Below are 17,106 nucleotides of genomic sequence, written 5' to 3' on the forward strand. Positions count from 1 at the left end.
TATCAGCCACATTTCCCTGATGATGATGAATATTATTATATTATGGGACACAAATAAGGGGGGAAAGAATCTCGCCCGTATGATATGTTGTGCTATATATTATTGGAATCATCTGAGACAGACTGGGGTAGGTTTAATCTGCAGGAAATCTTTTATCGCTTCTAAAATACAGAAGTGTTGCATAATAATATAGATGTGCACTGGTGGCATGCTGTTTGTACTGTATGCACACTAGACCCGCTTATAAGGGGTAAAGGAGCCAGTCTGGAAATGTTGGTCTTCTGCCCCCTATCGTGCAATCCTGTTGTACCAGACTGGTTTTCTTTCTCTCACTGCTTGCATGCTGGGGCTGCCTTTATTTTCCTTTTAATCCTTACCACCCTTGACCTTTTAATCTGAGAAGGAGATTCAGTGGTGGTGGCAGGATAACAATAGGGCCACATAACTTCTGGAACACGTGGTGGTTGTGTAGGTGCTGTTTAGTGTTTCTTGTTTTATTATATAAATTTTCTATTCAGACATGTAGAGTAACAGGTTAGTAATAAGTACATAGACACATTGATTTTCCCCCAAAGTTAGATAGATGTGCAGTTTAGTATCTAACTTTATGGTTTGTATTCAGTGTTTTATTGTATTTTCAATCTAGAAAAGCATTGAAAGCTTCCTCCCGTTTTGAGCTGTTAAGTGCGTGCACTATGAATGGAAAGGAAAAAAACATTCCTTTGCACCTTCAACCTCCCCCCCGCTCTATATTGATGATCTAGTTTGTGTTAATGAATCCTGCTGCCATTTACTCTATACAACATCTGTTTAATATTGGAAAAACCCTAGTTGATCTACATGTTCTATCCATAAACTCCTTACTTTCTCGTCTGCAGTAGAGAATGAACTGCTGACGTCAAATGTGCAGGAGGTACATTTGCATGTGTGTAGGTTTCATTCATTCATAGTTGGTATTGAATGTATTGACCTCACCAATGCCTGACAGTATCTGACACTAAAACCAGTGTCTCTGTGCTGAGTTGTTACAGAACCTCAGCATGCACATTTCATCCCGTGTGTGTGTGTGTGTGTGTGTGTTTTTGTCTGTAGACGTGTGGGCAGTTGTACAGTAAGCTTCTCTCCTCAGTATTGTAATAGACAGGTCTGCAGCATTCTTGCTGCCTGTTATAACAGAACTACCTGAAGTGATTTCCAGTACTTCAGTGGGCTGTGACGCAAGTGTGTCTCTATAGTTTGCAGAGCACTGTGAGTAGTCTTGACTGCAGAGTACAGAATAGCTACTGCCACCCTAGCATGACTGAAATATTTCTCACTGAGGTGTTAGTAGTCGTAATATAGACTTTTAATACAGGTCCAAATGTAGGATTTACTTAAAACAAGGGATTTGTTTTTTTTAATGGAATTATACATGGCAGATACAGATTAATTAATTCTGCTCTTTGTTGTATTGAGTGTGAAGTGCAGCATATTGGCAGCTTTTCACATCCTGGTGGTTGGCAATGTACAGTACACTGACGCTGGCCAGTTTTTGGCAAGTGGGCGCCCCTCAATGTAATTGAGTATCTCAATTAGCTCAGCTTTGAATTATGGGATGCATTCCGAGGGCTTCCACTGGCAAAGGCGTTCCAGCATGAAGCTGAAGTACGTTGCTTCAAAAGTAACCTCTTCCTACTGTAATATGCACACAAATACATGATACAAAAATACCGCTAACACCCTAGATAGTGGCAGTATTAAGATCCAGCATTGTTTTTAGATCAATGTGTTGAACTGTAGTTGCTAATGAAATGTACAGTATGATAATCTGACACGCACAGTCCTGCTGTGTTATCAGGGTAAGGGCAGTAAAAGACACTTCCAATTACTGTACAGTTTGGGGACCAAGAACAGCCTTGGATATTTTAAGTTGGTTATTTTCACAGTATTAAACCCCACAATGAATGACTAAAAAAAAAAAAAACGAAAACAAAAACTAAACACTTTTATAACAAAGTTGTTGGAGTTCAAAGGCTGTCTATCAAGAGGCAGCAACGCTCATTATAAATATAAACCTCTTTTGTAGTGTAGAGAAAAGCATTTCTGGTAGTTCCATTTCCTTCATTCATTGTAAACCTAATGGAACTCCCAACTGAGCCTGATGTGGAAAAATACAGGGGGGTTAAAAAAACATAATTGTCAGGCATAATTGCATGCAAAAGGATGTGCTATCCTCCAATATGTAGTTGAATGGAGGGTGAGACTACAGCTGCATCACTGAAGCACCATTGCAGCAACCCGAGTAGGCAGGGAAGTATTGTCGTATTGGTCCTGTGTACCATAACAGGTGCACTGGAGGCAGTGGTGTTACTCAGTGGTGGAAGACTAGGAGTTAGGAGGGTTGTGCAATTAGCCTTTTTTTAGTCTGCCTAATTATTTATGCCTATAGCATCCCCGGAGCCATATGGCTGCACTACACAATGTGATTGCAATATAACCCCTCAATTTAATATTTTAAATTCATGATCGTGATCTACCCATCTTAAAGTCATATTGCACTATATGTTGCATTACCTGCTCTGGAAAACCTGATCCTGATAACTGAACTACACTGGGTATTTTTGTAGCTGCTAAAATTAGAGCCAATTAAGACTGTTTGCTTGTTGAACATTCATAAAATACATACTGTCAACTAGGGCTGTAACGAAGGGTACATTTTGACCTCGAAAGCTCAGACCTGCTGAATGTTACCATAGCTACTACTTGATGTTTAATTGAAAATCCTATTTTTACAGGTAAGCCATATAAATGGAATAAAACGTTCATGTGTATTTAAAAATACATCATGTAGAACAGTAATCATGTTTTTATAATTAAAATACACGTTGTTTATGTACATTGATGCTGCTTGTGAAACACATACAGTAGTGTTGGACAATAATGCAATTCTGTTACAGATTATGTGCTGTAAATTATCACGATAATAATGATTGTCCGCTGAATAAATAACATAAGTAACATAAGTAATATTTCTTGTAACAGTTTTGTAACTTGTTTACAAAATCAAAAAGAAAACAACATTTCTAAAAATGCTTTCCAGTTCGTACAAGTTCTAAATCAGCTGTTGAACAACATTTTTTGCACAGTGCAGGATACCCCGATGTGTCTTTGTAACATTTATTCCCCTGGTTCCACCCTAGTCTGAAAATAAATGCACACTTTCTTCAAAAAACAACGTAGCTCAACGAAATACTTCAGACTGGGTGAACATCTTTTTGCAAACTGTAGACGAGAGGTTTCTATAGGTTTTTTCTGCCTTTCCGAAACCAGTTTCTTGGACAGTGTAGAGGTTCCATATAAAGAGGTGCTGTGTATAATGTTTTGGTAATGGATTTTAACACTGCAGCATTTGTTTAAGTTTGGTTTAGAACTCCCTTCGAATTCCTGACTAGTGAACGAACCTTCGAACCTTTGAACACAGCCCTACTGTCAACACACAGCATCATCTCCTAATTGCTGGCTTTGTGATCGTAATTGTCATTTTACACCTTGTTGTTGTTTTTTTAAAATGCCGTCTTGTTTCTGCCATAATAAGAAGCAAACATGTAATTAGCACCAGCCCGTTAAACTATGGGTCGCCTCCTGATCAGACTGCAGAGTTGGCGGCTGTCTTTTTAAGCTCTAGCCACTCAAAGCAGTTGGCTTGCAGCGCTATTTCGTGGACATGTACATTTGGCAGAGCATTTTGACTGTAACTAGAGGCAGGCTTTGAATTCTTTTGAATTGAATTATTTTCTGGTCTGATATCTACAAATATTTACTTTACTTGCCCTTATGGTTTGTGTTTTGTAGATGTTGCACTTCAATATTCAAAGTCACAGACCATTTCAAACTAAATATAGCGTGTGTGCAACTTGGCAGGGTAACTAGATACTAGCCAGATAGGACTTACTCGCTCCCCAATGGCCTCTTTGTGAATCAGCTGAGAACATGCTAGCATACAGAAACTATCCCCAAGACTTTTCTTAAAAAAAAAAAAAAAAGGCATTGGTCTCGAATAATAGCTTTTACTAATTTCTTCAATATGGTTAAATATCTTATCCCCCCCTTCCCGAAACAGTATCTGTTTTTCTATTAAAGTATAGCAAAGTGCATACAACATTGCAGGCTGGTTAAGATGCTCTCTGGATCTTTTCTACAGTATGTTGCTGTCGATTTCTTTTTTCGAATCAAAAAGCAGACACTGCAAAAATAGCTTTTTAGCACTTGGATAATTTAAGATCAAGGCATTGAAGTTTAGGTTAAATGGAGTAGTTTGTGTTGGGAAGACATGGAGAGGGCATCGTGGTTGCATAAGTGGGAACAGCATTTTTTCACTGACTTCATTAACCTTAATTAGCTTATTTTACTTTTTAATCAACTCCACTGACTAATACCCGATCCACACCACCTAAATAACGCAGTCGTCATGTTTGTAAAACGTCATTTTGGATTAATTGACAGGCAGTCCAGTGGTTTCAGTGTGTGTTGATCGTATGTTTTAGGTAGTGTAGTTTTATCCCGATAGGAAATCTCTTCACAAAGGGGTTGGTACAGCTCTGTGTTTACAGGGATTTTCTTTTCTTTTAGCATTTTGTTTACTTTCTTTTAATGGCTTTGTTACTTTAAAGCTGGCACAACGTGACTTGCATCTTGGGTAATTTGAATGGATGTACCTCCTTTGTGGAGAAAGAAGCAATTATTTATTTATTTTTTGCCCATTACTGGATGAGCAGAGTACTTTTTTTTTTTTTTTTTTTTTTTTTCCCCTTAAATTTCATCGGAGTGAGGCATCTTCTTTAATACCAGTTTTATGGTAAAAATATGAGAATAGTGCCATCATACACTTCATCATGCAATCCTCTGGAATAATAACATTTCTTTATACAAGTACATTGTAGTGCAGTGCCTTGGAGCTGGAGATTGTCCACAGGGAATCTTCTTCCTCCCCCACAGTGAGGTTAAATGGCTGTCTGATTAGTGTCTGTCATTTATTTATGTTCATTATTCTGGGGTTTGGGGCATCACCCATCATGTCATCTCATCAAGGTTAGTGTCCGTTGGTTCCCTGCTGCTACCCACCAAAAGGCAGCATTCTGCTGCTTTTGACTGCTTTTCAATCCATTATACAGTATGTCAGGGATGAAACAGTTTAGCAGTTCAGTGGAGCACAATGAACTCTTGTCTATGTATTCTTTTAAAAGCCTGTATCAACACCATTGACAATTTATTAGGACGAGCCTTCCCATATTCCTATTTAGCTCTGCTTGTAAATGCCTAATACAGGCAAAAAGGTCATTTAGTTTCCGAAACAAAAATCCACTCGGGAGTGTGCCTAGTAATTTCTACAGTTCGAAAAGGTCACTTTCTTCGTAAGAGTGGGAAATCAACTGGCAGTGAAACTCCGGGTGGAGGGGAGGGGGGGGGGATCAATGCCAAGTGTTGTATTATATTGAGACAGATTTTTGTCGAGAGCAAGGCTGCATTAGAGGTTTACTGGTGCAGGGCTTTGTGAAGGTGGACTTGTATACAAGGCTTATTATTCTACCAGCACTGTTGGCATTAAATAAATAAGGGCTTTTAAAAGCAAAAGGGTGTCTCTTTTGATGAAAGGTGAATCGAATGTGTGGAATTCCCTCTGGCAGTGTTGCGTATGAAGATATTGGAAGATGCGTAATACTGTATGCAGTTCTCTTCTGCGAATCAGAGCTAGCTGAGGCTGCCAGTTGGGTGTATGTTAAAGCCGCTGTGGTGTCCTGATACAATCTAAATTAATTGCATTCAAGGACATGTACGACCTGTATTCATAAAAGCAGTTTCAGTTCAATCTGATATTATTGGGATATCTACCAGAAGCTTCCATTCTGTGTATTAAAAATAATTTGCAACCTCCCCCTTATCTGAAGTAATCCTGGTCTGGGATTGCACTGGCACAGGGTATCGCAGGGGGATTTTTGGCCATGACTAAATTTAGAAAACCATTGCAGAATTTAATTAATAGTGAAGTATTTACATGTTTATTCAATGAGCTCTTCATTCTGCACTTGCCTGTAGTACTGTTGTCGGTAGCAATATACATACGGGTCTAATAGTCTAGGTACACAGATGGGGGTGGGGGGAGTAGGGCACGGAAGGACATGGGAAAGTTAAAGACAATAGCTGTTGAAACTGCTAACGGTTAGCTTTTTTAAAGGAAAGTGGGTTGCACATTGATCCAGGTCGTTTTACTAACAAACTGCTGACTTACAAAAGAATGTCGTTAGCCGAGCTTTGTATCTCTTTCATTAATCTTTTCAATATTCTTTAAATATACTGTATGATGCATTTGTGGTTTGTAGACAAATGGTCCTTAGCATCAGCAAGCCCAGAATGCTGAGTCGACCTGTCAAAGCATCCAGGTATTTATTCTTCTAATGTGAAAACTGAACTTACAGAAAAACAGGACACGTTAACCATGATTGACTTATTTTTATTTTTTTTTACACAGAGAATACTAAAATTTCCAAGGAAAAATACAGGCTACATAATCTGTTATCTGCGTGAGTGTGTACAGTATAATGGTGGTCACTGAATATCATGTGGGACAGCTTTCCAATATGTGTTTTCTTCTGTTTATAATGGAACTGCCCTGGAGTATGTTGAACTCAATTCCCATGAATTAAAGAAAATGTGACTATTAAAGGAATGGGTTAAAGAAAAAATAAAGTGGCGGACACCTGATCCAGGGCAGTGAAGGAGGGCTTGCAATATATTCTTACTAATGAGGGAATCACCTTGAGGTTCAAAAGGGTTTTCTGGCTCTGAAGTGATCCACTGGTCATGAGTTTTGTGCCTCTGGGTTAGTGTTCTGTGATGTAATTCTAATCCCCTTTTAAAGCCCCTGATCCAATCAGTGAGATACTGTGATTTCTCTGCAGTTATTGTTACTATAGACTGGGACAGGAACTGCTACAATTGATAGCTGTGCCTGTCTGTACTCCCAGCCTAATCCAGTGGTGGTCTCCTCTCCCACTCTTCCCCAAGTGTATCCTGTTGCACCACTTTTTGTTTTACCTTTTGTATATTATTATTTAACATTATTATTGAATATCCTCAGGCTGGTAATCAGGCTTTAGGTCACTTTAGAACTTTTTTTGTACAGCACATTAAATCCAATTAATTTGTCAAGTTATCGGTTTAATAAATGCATTACCGTGGGTAAAAGTATCTACCCTGCTTGCATTTTATTCAGCAACAAATTGAGGAAGTTAGATAATGGGAAGTAATCGTCTATATTTCCCCTTCTACCTCTTATTAATTGTGTGCTGAAGTTAAAAAAAAAAAAATCTAAAGCAAGAGATTTTGATGTATTTTTACTCTTTTTTTTTTTTTTTTTTTTTTTTTTTTTGAATACGATCCAGCATACTAAAACTTGTAACAGTGCCAAAACAATGATGTCAAGAGATTGAAATTAAACACAGAAATATAGAGAATTAGGTTTTGCAGTATTATTTTTTTTAAATGTTTTTCTTTTTTTTTCCAGCTTTTCAGGGAAGTAAGAATAATGAAGATTTTGAATCATCCAAATATAGGTAAGTCATTTTTATTTAATAACTAAATGTAAAGTTTAATGCCCCGTAGTTGTTTAGGTTCACTTGTATGTGAATTAATGTACGTTTTCAGGTGTATCCTGTATGTAAATGAATATCCCCAGCACCTGGAAGGCACCAGCTTAATAACTAACCCCACAATACACTGGGTGGCACTGTGCTGCTGGTGTGTCCTCTGACAGCGTACCAAAAACCTGGCAAGCTAGATAGGACAGAAACTGGATGAGACAGGAATCCAAGGTGGTATGGCTGCAACAGTGTTCATTCAATAACACCTTTCCCCTTTCTTCCTACATTCCCAGACTCCCAGAGAAGAACGGTAGCTTTTGTGTTTGTTTTGCATTCATCCCACTGTGTGACAGTATTACAAATGCCAGTCTGTGCTATTTGGTTTGTCTTTTTATTGTGTGTTCTGCTGCGAGTCATATGATCAATTTTCACATGGTCTTAGTCTCCCTCTGAGCAATTGTATCAACAGTTCTTCTGAGCCACACCCTCCTCTCAGCCCTGACCAGCGATAACCAGTACAAAGCTGTGCTCCTCATTCTCCTGCCATTGCCAAGTGATGCTAACATTCACTTGTAGTTGATTTTTGTCTTTTCATTTCATGTAACAGTCAAGCTGGTATAGAAGAATTTATTCAGGTGGATTTGAAATGCCCACATTGGCTGTTTTTTTGTTTTTTTTAATAGCTTGCTGGTGGGCTGAGGGGTCTTTTGAACTCCCTAAGAAAAGGTTGCATGAAATGCAAAGTGTAAACAGGTTCTGGCCCTGGAGCAGGTGTGCTTTGCTTAGTGGGCAGAGTAAATGTAACAGCCCTTTGCTTGGGGAAGCCACATAGCGAGATTCGGGCTCCTGCTTGTCAAATTGGGATGAAGGATGTGAATTCCACTGACAGCTGTGGTCTGCTATCTGACTATTGTGGGATGCTGTATGGCACTGTAAATATAGCAGCCTGGATCTGGTGTGATTAGGTGCTTCAGAGTAGTTTGATAAAAGCTGCTGAATATATCTTGCACTGGTGAAATTGGGCGTAGTATGACTTTGGTCTCCAGTTCTGTTTTGGAAACCCACTTGACCCAGTCTTTACTCAAGTGAAGTGTACGTTTGTAAAGTGCATCGTCTCATCTGATTAGTAAATGCACATGTCCCTGCAACATGTGCTTGTTAAGCATTTCAAGAAGTTCAAACCTGAGTAACGGCAGAGACCGGAGATGGGCTTTAGTCATTAATCAAAAAAATAAAACACTGTTGCATTTATCAAGAAGCTGAACACTATAGAAAAGTCAGTGATGCCTGTAGAAAATGATCATTTGTCTGCTTATGTTTTGGTACATGATTGATTAAACATAGTGGGTTATATTGTGGTAATCCATTTCACATAAAAATAAATAAATAAATAAATCCATGGGTATTTATACTGGGTGGATCTTATAATTGAACCATCTACAGATGAAAACAATTTCATCCCAAGACACTGTTGAGTGGAGTGGTTTTGCTCTGTACACATCTGAAGTGTCTAAAAAAAAAATAACAATATAGTGAATTAAGATGTCAGTTTTCAGTGTAAAACCACTGGTGTGTTTAAGAGGAGAGACTGCCCCCTGGTGGTCCACTGAACTTCATGTAGCAACAAGTAATCATTGGCAGTCTCCCATCTATGGACCAGACCTAGCCTTGCTTTGGCAGACAAATTCTTAATCCCAAATTGTGTGGCGACCATGTTTTTAAAAGGATTAGTCTTCCTAGAAAACAAGTGTGTGTAATGAGTTGGGGAAATTAAGAGATTGTGAAGCTATATTTTTGCTTGAATGCATTTCAAAGCAATATAATCTGCATTGCCTCCAAGGGTTAATTTTATAATTTCACACTGAACTGGTGAGTTTATGTACAGGCTGTGGGGTGTCACTTTCAGGATGAAGTTCTAATCTCATTTTTACATTTTAGTGGAAGTTTTGTTTATATGTGATGAGAATGACTAAACTGAAATACAGTATGCTTATGGTTTTTACCAGAAATAAATTCCCCCAAAACAAATCACCCTTAAATATTCAGTGGTTATGAATGTGCCATTTGAACAATTGCTGATGAAAAGAAATGTAAAGCTAAAGTCTGCTCAACTCAAAATAAAAGCATGGGAACAAATCGGCTGGTCTTCACAAGGCGTCAGGGACTGGTTAGACGGATCAATCCCTCTTTGTGTCTGGTTGCACAATCAGCCTGAAGATAATTCATATCTGCAGTCTAGACATATTATACATAAAGAATTGGAGGACTGTTCTCATATATGCGACCCTAACCGTGCTATATTTAATTAATCTGAACAACAATAAATACATTAACACACAACTCAATGATATGTAAAATGTAGGGTAAAGAGGAGTTAGTTTTGCCTCAATGTAAAGAACATCAGTTTTTGGAAGTGTTTACCATTGTTACACTGATCGTAAGACCAACATCCCGCTCTATGGCTTTGGCATCTGAAATGCTCAGTAAGCAATCCATTAATCTCTAACAATTCCCCCCAAAGAGGCCACATTCTATTAGAAAGCTTCAGCTGAACCCTTTTGAAACACCTTTTTTTTCTAGCCCACAAAATCAGTTTTTAGTGAGAATTTCTGGGATGCGGTGCATAGAAATACTGAACACGGCGTCAAGATACTGTATAATATGTGATCCATGATTGTTAAGCCTGTAATTTTCTTAATAACTAGTAAGAAGTTAATAAGATGTTTGCACAAAATGTTGTTCAACCTTCCTTAAAACTTTTATCAGCTGTCTGTCGTGTTTCAAATCCAACGCATAAAAGCAAAAAATGCAAAGCGCTCACAGCATAAAAGGAAAGGTGATGCTCCTGATTCGTGTCTGTGGGTGTTGAGAGCGTTTCTATGTTTATTTTAGGCACACTAAAATACCGGTACATCACACCAGCTGATGAGTATTTTTAAAAGCTCCCTGATGACTGTGAGGTATTTCTTACTCATGAATTCAATATGACATCCCACGGACAGCTATTCAAGCATATTTTTTCAGTTAGTATTTTATAGTTCTAGTCTAATAAGCTGCCAGAGTGTTAGATTTTAATAAATAGCTGAATATATACTGAATGTATACTGCCTGTGCTATTAAAACAAATATGTACAGAAAGACAAGAATTGTTGTTGTAACTCATGTTTAGGAATGTGTATCATGACATTGTTATGATGACATTTGGTTTTATTCTGTAGCTATAAGAAGTTACTGACAGTATCAGCACATATGTCTGTACATATTGCCACAGCCTGTGGTCTGTTTTACACTGGCTCTAATTTTGTATTTACTACATTGAAGGGGATGTGTGTTGTTTTCATTACATCTTGTACAGTGTTACCTAGTGAACAATTCCCTGGTTCTTGACTGAAAGTTGTCAAACTCCAAGGTAAGTACAGCACGTCTGTGTGCTCTTCAGCAGGTGACGGGAACAGATGTCTTTCTTAACGATGCTTTCAGCTTAAAAGTATCCGAGTAGGGAAAAGACTAAAGTATTTTTTCCATGTAATTTTTATAGTGTTTTTTTTTTTTCCCTCCCCAATAGTGAAATTATTTGAAGTTATTGAAACAGACAAGACTCTTTACTTAATAATGGAATATGCCAGTGGAGGTGAGTTTAAATCTTTAATTTGAATTGCATTGTTATTGAGTGATATGTTTGGTTTTTTATACTTAAATAGTGCAGCACTGCTCCATCGTGCACCAGCAGATTGTAAGAGGCTCAGAGAAAGCACTGATGGTGTTCAGTAGTTGACTGCAGATGTTTTGTATGATACTAATTAGCACAAATAGCAACAAGAAGCAAAGGGGTCTGTGGTGCCTCTGTGAATTGGGATCTGAAGTCATTCACTTTGCCCGTTCAGATCTATCAGCACTAATCGAAAAGTCGATCAGGTGGAAGTTTGTTGCCTAGATGTGAAATGACTTCTGTTGACCTGTGCCCAGTCCACGTCACACCCACCACCGCCACCACCACGATCATTAATGGGCACCTTGACAAGCAATTTCTTGCAGTACCATGTATACAGAACCTTCCTCGCACCCTCAGAGAGTGGTCCCTTCAGGGATGTAAAGGCACACTGGCAGGAAGGTGTTGAAGCCTGTATCCCCAGTGTCTCATCACAGCATAGGATAGTCTGTACAGGTTTAGATTGAAATATATTTACATAGTAGAGGGTGGGAAGGCAGGCAGGTGGCAGGCACAGACTCTGTCCTCCTACGCTGGAGCTGATCTAGAAAAGATGGGGAGTTTAAATTGCCAGTGCTGTAAATCTGCCAATCTGCACCAAAATGATCACAAAGAGAAGCAAATCCTTTGTCAATATCTGTTCATTTATTCCATTGAGGCACATAATAATTATACTGAACCCGTACCGCTGTATAAACATCTAAAAATGTATACCTTCTATTTATCTCCTGACTACATAATTCACATTGGTAACTGTATACTGCTAGGTATGGGATCAATATAAGCAAGGACATTAAAACCCTGTTTTTGAAGTACACAGTCCATTTAAAAGGTAAAACAAAAAGACTGTTTAGACCTTTGTGGGGTTGCTATTGCGTGTTTTTTAAATGTTGTTATTTTTTCGTCGGATTGTATTTGCTGTATACAGTGTTTAGATTCTTGATTTATAGTATGAACACTGTGCTTATACATTCACAGAGTAACCAAGTATAGTCTCCTAATATGTTGACCTTATTTTTAATAAAAGCTGGGAACAGGTTCTGCCACAGGCTGCGTCCTAGTGCTGCTTTCAATTGATATGAATGTTAGACAAATGGGCTGTTCAGCAGTGTTGATCTCACACACACACAAAAAAAAGCTGACCTTCATTTGTCATTGATAATGAGTGAAGTGCCATGCACTATGCCTGTATTCTAGTGTATACAGCATATCTGCTGTATGAAAGACCTGATGCCCTTAAAATGTAAAGAGGAAAACAAAAGAGTAGCAGGATTAATGAAGAATAATGTAATTGCTTAATATAGTTAGATGTAAAGAGCATGCATACTAAACAAATGGAACAAACTGTCCAGGGAACAGAGCGGAGGTGGACGGTTGTACAGAGGAAAGCTGTCACAGTGGTTGTGTGTTAGTCCTGTGCAGGTTTACATCAGAGGAATTGGTTGGCATGTCTTTCTCCACAGTGATTTAAGGATGGAAGAGAGAAGGAGTTGTCATAAAATCCTTCAGGCAGAAGCCATAGTGGACATTGCACAGTGATCCAGTGTGCAGTGCTGCTTACTTCATAGTGGACATTCCACAGGGATCCAGCGTGCAGTGCTGCTTACTTCATAGTGGACATTCCACAGGGATCCAGTGTGCAGTGCTGCTTACTTCATAGTGGACATTCCACAGGGATCCAGTGTGCAGTGCTGCTTACTTCATAGTGGACATTCCACAGGGATCCAGTGTGCAGTGCTGCTTACTTCATAGTGGACATTCCACAGGGATCCAGTGTGCAGTGCTGCTTACTTCATTTCAGCAGACTCTCTTATCGACGGTGTTTTCCACAACTATTTCCAGTACTGTGTGTGTCACTGTAACACTGTATTAATATAGGTTGACTGTCAAGGATCTTGGTTTTATTGGTCAATCTATTTAATTAATAGGGATGTTGGTTGGTGGGGGTATTGTTGACTGCATTAAATTCTGCAGCAGCTAGCCATTACTTTATTTATTTATTTATTTATTTATTTATTTATTTAAAATAAACTATTTTCTCGTCTGGGTTGCAGGAGAGGTCTTTGACTACTTAGTCGCACACGGACGAATGAAGGAAAAGGAGGCCAGATCTAAATTTAGACAGGTACTGCAGTGTGCTCGTTTTATAAGATTCTCAACCATATGGGGGGGGGGGTTATTTCTTCCTTGTGTAATGTTTTTTTTATAAGATTCTAACAGTATTCAACCTTTTTGAGACCCACAATAGCATGTCTGAAAAGCCAGCTTCTTCCATTTCTGGTACACACAATTTTAAAAGGAAAAAAGTCCTGAGACCTTGACCATTTTTAATGTGTCTCCTGTTGAAAGACACATGAAACGCCTCCTGATTTTAATAGCAGCATCTCCTGGAGTAGGCAGTGATTACAGTGGTTTCATTGTCAGAGCTTGTTGCTAGTTCTGCAGCTGCTGGCAAAACTTAAAACCCATTACATTTTCAATGACACAAGACTCATTCTAGACTGTGGGGCACCCTGAACTTTTAGTACAAAATGATGATGATTTCAAGGGCTTCCTAGATTTAGGTGAGCAGATGAGATGTAGGTCTCCCTCCCCCCCTCAGCACTCTGGTTTTCCAGTATTTGGGTCAGCATCAAAGCTAGAAAATGCAGCAGGGAAAAAAATGAAAAACAAGCCTCACAGCAGCATTAAATGACTTCTGTGTTTAAAAATGAGGACTGTTAAGATAAATGTACTGTCTGCAGACAGGAAGAAGATTTCGAAGATGTGCTGCACTGAATTTGATGCACATGTGTGAAACATCATTTATGTGGGGCTACTGTTTACATGTTTCAGTTCTTATATTTTGGGGGGCTTTTGCTTTTTACAATTACAATTTGCAATTCTGTTTTTAAATTCTCATTATCTAACTGTAATGCAGCTTTTAAATCCTGCGAACAAGCCTTCTATTGTAATTGTAATCTCGTTTTAAATCTCCCAAGCAGAGTCTCCAGTAGAAATGTAGAATGTGCTGCCCCTCAGTAGCTGGGGTGGGGAAAGGGGTGAAGGCAATGTGAATTGAGTATCCCTTTTCTGGTGTTTATTGGCTATACATATTTAATTTTTTTATCAGTTAAACTGGAAAATCAGAAGCCCTAGTTATATGGATTTTTCTTTTTGTTTCGATTCACTTTGTACATCATTTTCTGTTCGTCATCCTGGTGACGTTTTTAAAAATCAGAAGTTTAAAACACCAAAGGGCTTTCAATCATCATGTGTTTTTTGTTTTTTGTAGATATTTATGCATTTCTTGAATCCACTAGAAATTAAAACATAAAATTATCTGCCAAGTGATTTTTAAACAAGAAGAATACATTAGTTAAAATAACCCTTCCCAGACCTGTACTAAATTGCTATTTAAAGTGCTCTTTTATAGACGTATTGCAGGCATTTAGGGGGCTCCTGCTAGAACTTTTTGTTTTGTTTTTTCTCCCCTTAGAAACTACTGAAACAAAACCAAAAAAAAAGCTTCACATGGGGAATATAATGATGGTGTAGCATTGAATCATCAATGACCTCCAGTTGTGGACTTTTAAGCAGTACAGGTCAACAGCAGGAGTCCAGGGTTACTGTAGATAGTAAGTGCTAGTATTCAGGAAAAGTAAGCCTTAGTTGTAAGCAAAGATATGTGATTTACACCTACTGATGACTCCTTAATGTGAATCCTCTTTCGAGAGATCTGTTTAAATGTGCATTAGGTCTATCCACACTGTCTGTAGAGAAAAATAACCCAAAGATACGGGTAACAAAATTTTAAAAAGGAAACATGACATGTATGTTTTATATGCTGATACACAAGACAACGCTGTCCATTGGTCTACTGTATTAAATGATTTCACTGAATTTTATTCTACCGTGCAGTTGGTGGACCGGAGTTCAAAGCAGAGTTCTATTTCCTAGACCTCTCTACCAGGTCTGCAGTGTTAGTTTAAATGAAATGTCCTAAACTGACTGTACTAACTAAATGCACATGTGTTTGTAATTTCATGAAAATGTAAAAGCATGCATTTGTTTTGTTTAATGTAGATAGTGTCTGCAGTGCAGTACTGTCATCAAAAACACATTGTGCACAGAGATCTGAAGGTAAGCAGCTGCAGCACATCTATTTTTAATACTGACCTTTTTGATTTTTGCTATTAGCACGCTTAAAATGAATTAATGTTTAATGAATGGAGAATGAGGAAAACTTTTTTTTTTTTTTTTTTGTCTTAAGCTTCCCCTAATCTATAATGAAACTAAATAAAATCTTCTGATTTTTTTTTTTTGTTTTTTATTTATTTATTTAATATTTAGTGCAAACTCAAACTTTAATCTTTTGTATGTGGTTTCCTTTGTCTGATATCACTGTTGTGCTATAAAACACGTCAAATGTTTTTAAATTTCAAGTTGTACCCTAAAGCCATGAGGCTTGATATTTAAATACAAATTCCGATGCTTTTTATTAATTTTTTTTTTTTTTTTTGCTTAAGTTGAAATAAAAAAAAATGTATTTGCACAGATATGATTTACATTAATGAAGATAGGATGTATTCAGCCTGTCAGCAAAACAAGTTGGATGATAACTTTCTTTAGATTTTTTCATTATCCCTCCATGAAAATCATCTGGAAACTCACTTAAATCTTTAAAGAAATTAATCGCGCCAAAGAAAAAAATATATATATATTTATATATATATATATATATATATATATATATATATATATATATATATGTATCTGTGTTGTCCTTCTCCCTCAACAGGCTGAAAATCTGCTGCTTGACGCAGACATGAATATTAAAATAGCAGACTTTGGCTTCAGCAACAAGTTTACATTGGGCAATAAACTGGACACATTCTGTGGAAGCCCCCCCTACGCTGCTCCAGAGCTCTTCCAGGGAAAGAAATACGAAGGACCTGAAGTTGATATTTGGAGTTTAGGGGTGATCCTTTACACACTAGTCAGTGGATCCTTACCATTTGATGGACAGAACTTGAAAGTAAGAAGCCTAGTTTCCTATTCTACTAATACCAGTTGCCATAGGTCTGTCTTTGATGGCACTATGATTCTGGACATTTTTGTTTTTCTCAAACATTTGCTAAAATATTATGCTGTTTTAGGATTGGGTCTGCTGGTCTCAGACCAATTTCAAAACTGCCATTGCTGTTCTGTATCTTTGAAAAATGTAATTGATTTAATGAACACATGTTGACTTTCTTTCAATAAAAAAAATTGGTATTGGTGAAATATTATCAAGGCAGTAATGGAAAATGTCATTATTGCTCATCACTAATCTGTAACTGTTCTTCGTAAAAGTACAGCCAGACACAGTGCTGTTTGAAAGCAGCACCCAGACCAGGGTTCAGAGAGATTCCTGTTCCAACGTGTAACGTGCTTGTCTTGTTTCAGGAGTTAAGGGAAAGAGTACTAAGAGGAAAGTATCGAATTCCTTTCTACATGTCAACAGACTGTGAAAACCTTCTCAAACGCTTCCTAGTGCTAAACCCAGTCAAAAGGGGCACACTTGAGGTGAGAGACAATAAAACAAATGGGTTTTATCCCATAGTAATAAATCATTCCAGTGGAGGCTCTGTGGTCCAGTGGTTAAAGAAACAGGCTTGTAACCAGGAGGTCCCTGGTTAAAATCCCAGCTCAGCCACTGACTTAATGCGTGACCTTGAGCAAGTCACTTAACCTCCTTGTGCTCTGTCTAGTCTTGTATCTTGTAAAGCTCTTTGTGATGGTGGTCCACTATGAAAGGCG

At 38.0% G+C, this 17,106-nt stretch overlaps 1 protein-coding gene across 17 annotated transcripts in view; it reads left to right on the forward strand.

Moving 5' to 3' along the window:
- LOC121329798 (MAP/microtubule affinity-regulating kinase 3-like) overlaps window positions 1-17,106 on the forward strand; it is a 45,703-nt gene that overhangs the window by 14,890 nt on the left and 13,707 nt on the right. For all 17 annotated transcript variants that reach the window (XR_005951812.1, XR_005951813.1, XM_041275629.1 and 14 more), the window contains exons 4-9: window positions 7,541-7,589; window positions 11,182-11,247; window positions 13,380-13,450; window positions 15,391-15,447; window positions 16,106-16,342; window positions 16,753-16,872. Coding sequence is in view for 15 of the 17 variants with exons in the window: in XM_041275629.1 (XP_041131563.1) it covers window positions 7,541-7,589; window positions 11,182-11,247; window positions 13,380-13,450; window positions 15,391-15,447; window positions 16,106-16,342; window positions 16,753-16,872 (600 nt within the window). In the remaining 2 variants the exon portion in view is untranslated. The remainder of the gene's footprint in view (window positions 1-7,540; window positions 7,590-11,181; window positions 11,248-13,379; window positions 13,451-15,390; window positions 15,448-16,105; window positions 16,343-16,752; window positions 16,873-17,106) is intronic.

This window comes from Polyodon spathula, chromosome 17 (assembly GCF_017654505.1).
Source record: "Polyodon spathula isolate WHYD16114869_AA chromosome 17, ASM1765450v1, whole genome shotgun sequence".
In the NCBI taxonomy this organism is placed as follows: domain Eukaryota; kingdom Metazoa; phylum Chordata; class Actinopteri; order Acipenseriformes; family Polyodontidae; genus Polyodon; species Polyodon spathula.